This window comes from Xenia sp. Carnegie-2017, unplaced genomic scaffold (genome assembly GCF_021976095.1).
Source record: "Xenia sp. Carnegie-2017 unplaced genomic scaffold, XeniaSp_v1 HiC_scaffold_1, whole genome shotgun sequence".
Taxonomy (NCBI): Eukaryota; Metazoa; Cnidaria; class Anthozoa; order Malacalcyonacea; family Xeniidae; genus Xenia; species Xenia sp. Carnegie-2017.
This window is the reverse complement of record NW_025813402.1, coordinates 1,691,218-1,699,142: the sequence shown is the minus strand read 5'-3', so window position 1 is coordinate 1,699,142 and position 7,925 is coordinate 1,691,218. Positions and strand designations below refer to the sequence as shown.

The 7,925-nt window shown below is 35.0% G+C and overlaps 1 protein-coding gene across 1 annotated transcript; it reads right to left on the bottom strand.

Annotated features, from left to right (window-relative positions):
• Positions 1-5,492: 5,492 nt before the first annotated feature.
• On the bottom strand, positions 5,493-6,047 carry LOC124443289 (secreted RxLR effector protein 161-like). Its single transcript, XM_046993833.1, has one exon. It carries the CDS (start codon positions 6,045-6,047, stop codon positions 5,493-5,495), a length of 555 nt encoding a protein of 184 aa, XP_046849789.1.
• Positions 6,048-7,925: the final 1,878 nt, after the last annotated feature.

The following is a 7,925-nucleotide window of genomic DNA, read 5'->3' as shown; positions in this document are numbered from 1 at the left end:
TCTCTAGATTGACTGTTTTGTTTTTTAAATTCTGTTATACTTATCCTATTATTATGAGATATTTTGTCAATGAGCACCATTTAAAGCAGTTTACCATTGCTTTTACTTTATGGCTTACTACATTAATCTTTGTAGGCAAATTTGCTATCCTTATAGGCATTGTTAGGATGGCTATGTGGCCCATGAGAATCAGTCCTGCTAAATATTGAATTTGCTAAACTATTATCATCCATGTTCTTGCTGATTCATCATCTGTTGACAATGTAAATGTTTTATTAGTTTATGATTTATATTCACCAATATGTGTCATGGCACTAGGATATTACTGTGTTTTATTGTGATGGATTAAGGTGATGTTTGAAGGAGGGTGCACCTAAGCCTAGGCAAGAAGGAGTGTAAGATGGGTGCAAATTTCCAAAGAATTATTAAATGCAACAAGCAGTTCATCTAAGCAACATGTCATTGAAGTTCAAATAGCACATGTACGTCAAAATTTTACAGTTATGTTTCTGCATTTTGATATATGTCTTACATATCTCCCAAATTTGTTTGAACGTATAAACAGTCTGAAAATCCATTGATGAAAATTTTACAATCAAAAAATAGAACTGCAATGGCATTCTGGATAAGACTAAAAATAATTGCCTTAACGGATTGTGAGTAAATCCTGTAGGAACAGGGGAACATGTCCTCACACTAAAATCATCGATTTCAATTTAGGAAAAGTTTTAATTGCCCACCCCACCAATTTTCAGAAACAGCACTAAATAGAATATTACTTTGGAAGATGGATTCTTGCGGGCTACCTTAGACTTACAAGGTTATTTGGTCACCAGAAAAAAATAGCAAATTCAAAAAATATTTTTATAATCTTTTTATTGAATATGCACGAGCAAACACTACAGTTAGCAAAATGCACGAAGAATAAACATAGAAGTACACATAAGTAGACATGCACGAAGAATAAACATAGAAATTACACATAAGTAGACAGGCACGAGAATAAAATAGAAATTTTGCATAGAAGTAGGTGCACGAAGAATAAACATATTAGTGCACGCATAAGTAGACAGGCACAAAGAATAAACATAGTACACATAAGTAGACATGCACAGAAGAATAAACATAGAAGTACGCATAAGTGACATGCACGAAGAATAAACATAGAGGCATAAGTAGACATATACCAAGAACAAACATAGAAGTACACACTAAGTGAACAGGCTGAAGAATATGAACAGAAATACGCATAAAATAGACAGGCTGAAAAAGAATAAACATAGAAATTACACATAAGTTTAAAACATAGAAAATAAACATAAATGAGGGAGATTACACAAGTAGACAGGCTGAAGAATAAATGCATAAGTAGTGAGTGTACTGAAGGATAAAACAGGAGGTATATAGTAGACATGCACGAGATAAACATAGAGTGCAGTGGACGGGGACACAGAAGAATAAACATAGAAATTTACATAAATTGAATGAGCAGAGAAGAATAAAACATAGAGTGCATAAAGTGAACAGGCACGAAGAATAAACATAGAAGTGCACTCAAAGTAGACATGCACAGAAGAATAAACATAAGAGTGCATCATAAGCGGTGGGGCTGAAGGAATAAACAGAATACACAAAGTAGAATGGGGCACGAAGAATAAACATGGTACATAAGTGAACATTAAAAGTAAACATAGAAGTGCACATAAGTAGCAGATTTGAGGAATAAACATAGAAATTACATGTAGTAGACAGGCCAGAAATAAAAACATAGAATTACGCATAGTAAGTGAACGACACAGAATAAACATAAAATTACACATGGTGGACATGCTGAGAAGAATAAACATGGAAGTACGCATAAGTGAACTGAAACTCTACATACATTTGCATAAATAGACATACAGAAGAATAAACATAGAAATACACATAAATGACAAGCTGGGAAAACATAGAAATTGAAAGTAGGCACGAAGAATAAACATAGAGCGTAAGCAGACAGAAAATAAACAGAAGTACGCATAGTGACAACTGCACGAAGAATAAACATAGAAGTTACACATAAGTAGACAGGCAGAAGAATAAACATAAAGTCGCAAGTAGACAGGCAGAAGAATAAACATAAATTACGCATAGGCGCTTCTACGAAGAAGAATACATGAAATTTTATTGTGAACTGAAGAATAAACGTAAATTTTATAAGTAGACAGGCACGAAGAATATTACAGAAGTGCAAAGTAGGTGAGTAGAAGAATAAACATGAAATTACGCAGTGAACAGTCAAGCGTTCAAAGTAGACAAAGAAGAAATTTCAGTATACTACACAAAGTATTGATGGAATGGACCATGGTTATTCTCTCAAACCTTCTCTTTCTTCTTTTATCTTTACAGTGGTCGTTAACCATCACGTAACGCATGCTGAGCTTACATTTATATCTAATATTATGTGATATTGAGCTTATTTTAAGAAAATCTTCTTGTTAAATAATTATTTTAGCTCTGTCTGCATGCTTTCAAAGAATTTTTCGTAAGTTTAAAGATTGTTTAAAAATCAGAAGTGAGTCGTATCCGCTTATTGAATCCAAAAGGCTGCCTTCAAGCATGAATCAGGAAGAAAGGGACTGCCTGTAACTATATTTTAGTGTTTTGATAGCATTTCTCCACTGAGCTAACTTAGTTATATATAACCATAGCGATTCTCGTGTTGAAATATAGACAAGGTGACAAAATGGATTTTAAACATATGTTCTGAAATAATTAGAGTTTATTATGAATGCTTATGTTTGAGGTACAACCATATTAGAAACTACAAATTATCCTACGCCATTTTTGGCATTATGATTATGCAAAGCTAAAGTTTTAAAAATCGTTTACAATATTCACTCCTTCGCAGATATGAAGGATGTTTCATCATAAATTAGGTTAGCTGATGCATGACTACACACCTGTCGACTCTGTCCTCTTGTCTCTCTAAAAGTTCAAGATAACATAAAAATTTAGTTTAATTTATAATCAATAAGCTCAAATAATTCTCAATGTTTGCAATAGTTCCATCTGAATATATTAATATCAGAATTCATAAGCGCTGTATTTTTCGTTGAGTGGTTGGGTCAGTTTTATTCCAGTTCAGATTCCGGTATCGGAAGCCCGTATAGTTTTCATGGATGTATAAATTGTTTTAAAAGTTTCTTTACTTCTTTTGTTTGTGGACAATAGATATGATTTGTACGTGACCTCAAGGGTTTATAGTACGTCATTTCGGGGAAGTGAAGAACCAACATTGCTTCCAGTAATACAAAACAGTCCATAATCATAGAATGGAAACACAGACTACTCCATTGATTTCTTTTGTATATCTTATTACGCATTTGTTTACTAATGGCGGGCCAGTCAATTCAGCCTGTTTTGACCTATAGGAATGTTAGCATGCGTAACTGCAGCCAGCACTTACCGAGTGTGGCCTTTGTGTGTATTCCTTTAGTCTGTGCCATAATTACTCGATTATACATCCAAACTTTTTAATGCCTTACGTAGTTGTTTTTTCTCGTGTTCGGCATATGTTTTGCCTCGTCATTTGTTCCACGTAAAACCTTGCTTTAATGGCATTGATTTTCATTTTTGGTTTTTATTAGGTCGACTTAAGATGGCTGAACAGACTTGGGACCTGGAAAAGTTTCCCGGTAAGTTTGCTTTTTATCGTTTAACATTTCTATGCTGCCTTAGACATTTCTATGCTATCTGATAAAACATTTTCTGTGTTTCTATGGAGTTATAGAAACACTGGAAAAGTTTTCCCGTAAGTTTTGCTTTTTATCGTTAACATTTCTATGCCTTAGACATTTCTATGCTATCTAGAATAAAAACATTTTCTGTGTTTCTATGAGTTATAGAAACACGCGGAAAAGTTTTCCTTGGTTTTGCTTTTATCGTTAACATTCTATGCTGCTTTAGAATTATTTCTATGCTATCTAGAAATAAAAACATTTTCTGTGTTTATGGAGTTATAGAAACACGCGAAAAGTTTTCCCAAAGTTTTGCTTTTATCGTTAGCATTTCTATGCTGCCTTAGACATTTCTATCTAGAAATAAAAACATTTTCTGTGTTTCTATGGGTTATAGAAACACGGAAAAGTTTTTCCCGTGGATTTTGCTTTTTATCGTTAACATTTCTATGCTGCCTTAGACATTTCTATGCTATCTAGAAATAAAAACATTTGCTGTGTTTCTATGGAGTTATAGAAACACGCAGAAAAGTTTTCCCCGTAAAGTTTCTTTTTTATCGTTAACATTTCTATGCCTTAAAATTTCCATGCTATCTAGAAATTCCATTTTCTGTTTGTTCCATTCTAGGGTCCTCCATTTCCATTTTGTTCAATTCCATTCCGATTTCTTTCAGAAACCTGGAGATCCCATCTGATTTGCTTTTTTTTATCGTTAATGGCCTTTTTCCAATGCAATGTAGACATCTGTAGCTATCAGAATAAAAACATTTTCTGTGTTTCTGTGGGTTATAGAAACACGCAGAAAGTTTTCCCCGTAAGTTTTGCTTTTATCGTTAGCATTTCTATGCTGCCTTAGACATTTCATATATCTAGAAATGAAAACATTTTCTGTGTTTCTATGGGTTATAAACACGCAGAAAAGTTTTTCCCTAAGTTTGCTTCTTATCGTTAGCATTTCTATGCTGCCTTAGACATTTCTATGCTATCTAGAAATAAAAAACATTTGCTGTGTTTTATGGAGTTATAGAAACACGCAGAAAAGTTTTCCCCGTAAGTTTTGCTTTTATCGTTAACATTTCTATGCTGCCTTAGAATTTCCATGCTATCTAGAAATAAAACATTTTCTGTGTTTCTATGGAGTTATAGAAACACGTGGAAAATTTTCCCGTTATTTTTGCTTTTATCGTTATTTCTATGCTGCCTTAGACATTTCTATGCTATCTGAAATAAAAAACATTTTCTGTGTTTCTATGGGTTATAGAAACACGCAGAAAGATTTTCCCGTAAGTTTTACTTCTTATCGTTAGCATTTCTATGCTGCCTTAGACATTTCTATGCTATGTTAGATTATGAACTTTATTCAAAGAGAAGGATTCGTATTGATTTTACAACAACAATATATATATGTACATGCAGGAAGTATGTAAGATCGTACGATTGTCACGTGTCCATTGATCTGTATCTAATGAACTGAATTAACATTAACTTTAACAAATGAAATACTTTATGTTATATTGTATCATGTTAACACCCCCACTCAGACTCAGCTTCCTCATGATGAGTCTGCTATGTGGTTAACTAAATTCCTAAAAGTGTTGCTCGATGTTTTCTACTTTGACTCGAGATAATGACTTTTAAGAATGTCTGCTGTCATTTCTTCGGTTGGAACGTAACTGATCTTTATTTCCTTGTTTTGTACTCTTTCTCGAATGAAATGTAGTTTCGTATCGATGTGCTTTGATCGTTTATGCATTACGGGATTGTGACACATCTTTATACAAGATTGGTTATCTTCTCAATGTTGGTTGGTTTCTTCATTGGGTAACCTAAATCTTTCATTAGTGCTCGTAGATATATTGCTTCTTGTACAGCTGCCGCCATAGCTTGATATTCGGCTTCTGACGAAAGTGCTACAGTTGCCTGTTTCTTCACTTCCCAGCTGATTGCACCTCCGTTCCCTTCAAATTTGAAGTAATATCCTGTAGTTGATTTGCGATCATTGAGATCACCACTCCAATCTGCGTCTGAATCACCAACGATATCGAGATTGGAATTCTTCAAGAATGTTAATTGTAAATCGATAGTTCCTTTAAGATATCTTAATACGTGCTTTGCTGCTTTCCAATGTGAAATGTCTGGTTTATCTAGGAATCTTGATAGCTGATTAACAATGTGAAGGATATCTGGACGGGTTTGTTTACCAATAAATAGTAATGATCCAACTAAACTTCTGTATAACTTCGCATCGACTAACTTCTGATCGTCGTTGCTTTTGATTAGCTTCAGATTTACTTCTCCAGGCGTTGCTGCTGCTTTACAATCACTCATATTGAATTGTTGAAGAACAGATTCGATGTATTTCTTTTGTCAACGGTAATCTTGTCGTGAGATCGTAGAATTCGCATTCCTAAGAACCAGTGCAGTTTGCCACGGTCGTCCATCTTGAAATTTTTGCTTAACATTGCTTTGATGTGATTAACTGCTTTTCACTCGTACCAGCCACTATAATATCGTCTACCCAAACTAATACGTATGAGTATGTTCCATCTTCTTCTTTTCTCACAAATAAACAATAATCGTTGCAGCTACGTTTGAATTTTTCTTTAATAAGTAGACTAGCCAGTGCTTCGTACCAATTCTTTGCCGCTTGTTTCAATCCATAGATTGATTTGTTTAGCTTGCAAACTTGCTTTCGTCCTGATTTTGCTTTCTTGGTAAAACCTTCTGGTTGTTCTAGATAAATTTCTTCTTCTATGTTGGGTGAAGGTATGCTGATTTAACATCCATCTGGCCAATATGTAGACCTTTTGTGCTGTCATTGCGAGCAGTATTCGAAAAGTTTCGGGTTTACATGTTGGAGCGTAAGTATCGAAAAGTCTAAGCCTTCGACTTGGCATAACCCTTGGCTACATATCTTGCTTTATATTTGTCGATTTTACCATCTACTCCATATTTTACTTTATACACCCATTTTCCTGGTAGGACTTTGCATTTCTGGTTCGTTTCTATTGTCCATGTGTTATTGTCCATTAGTGAATCATATTCTGCTTTCATCGCTTTTCTCCAGTTTTCAGCATGCGGTGTATTAATTGCTTCATGATAAGACTTGGGTTCTTGTACACTTTCTTCATTAGTTGTGTTGAACGTATAGTATAATCCATACCTTTCTGGTGGCCGCCGATTTCTGCTTTCTCTAGGAAGCGAGATTTCTTCCTCTGGATTTTCTTCATCTTCTTGCTGATGTTGAACAGCAGGTATCGGTGCATTATTTTCCCCCACTTCATCTTGAATCGGTTCCTTTGTTTTCTCATCTTTCGAACGATCATCGTCGAAATCCATGTTGGGGCTCATAAGATTTGGTTGTTCTGGATTTATCGTATCTTTTGCTGAAAAAGGTTGAATTTCCCTTTCTTTGAAGACAACATTTCGTGCTTTGATGACTTTCATTGATTCGAATTCTTGCAGGATGTAAGCTGTGCTTTTGTCATCGTAACCAATAAATTTCGCTTTCACAGATCTTGAATCCAATTTCTTTAGGTTGGTCTTCCTTTTCATGACGTATGCTGTGCAGCCAAAAGTGCGTAGATGATTTAATCTTGGGGTTTTTTCGGTGAATAGCTCGAAAGGACTTTTACCTTGTTCGCTGTTGGCAGTAACGGTAAGATTTCTGATATGAGATGCTGTGGATAAGGCTCTTACCCAATAACGTTTTGGTAACTGTGCTTGGATTAATAGACATCGTCCCATTTCAACTAGAGTTCGATTATAGCGTTCGGCAACTCCATTTTGTTGCGGGGTTTCGGTACTGTAAATTCCTGCTTTATTTTTGATTCTATGCAGTAAGCTTTGAATTGCTTCGATGTATACTCTGCTCCATTATCGCTTCTCAATTTTCGAATCCTGATTCTGCTACGTACTCTTTAAATTTTTCGAATGCTTGTGCTTTCTTGCTCATGAATTTAACGATTGCATACTTCGAGTATTCGTCCACAAAGGTAATTGCATATCTGCATCCACTGAGGCTAGGCACTTCAAATGGGCCAAGAATATCTGTGTATACCAATTCGCGTGGTTTCTGGGACTTATTGTGGGCTTTAGGTACAGGTTTGCATGATTGCTTTCCAAGGCGCATGTTTCACACCTTTCCTTAATTTGTCTTCGCAGTTAACTGTGCGTTTGACATCATCTTTGTTCAAATGTCCGAGG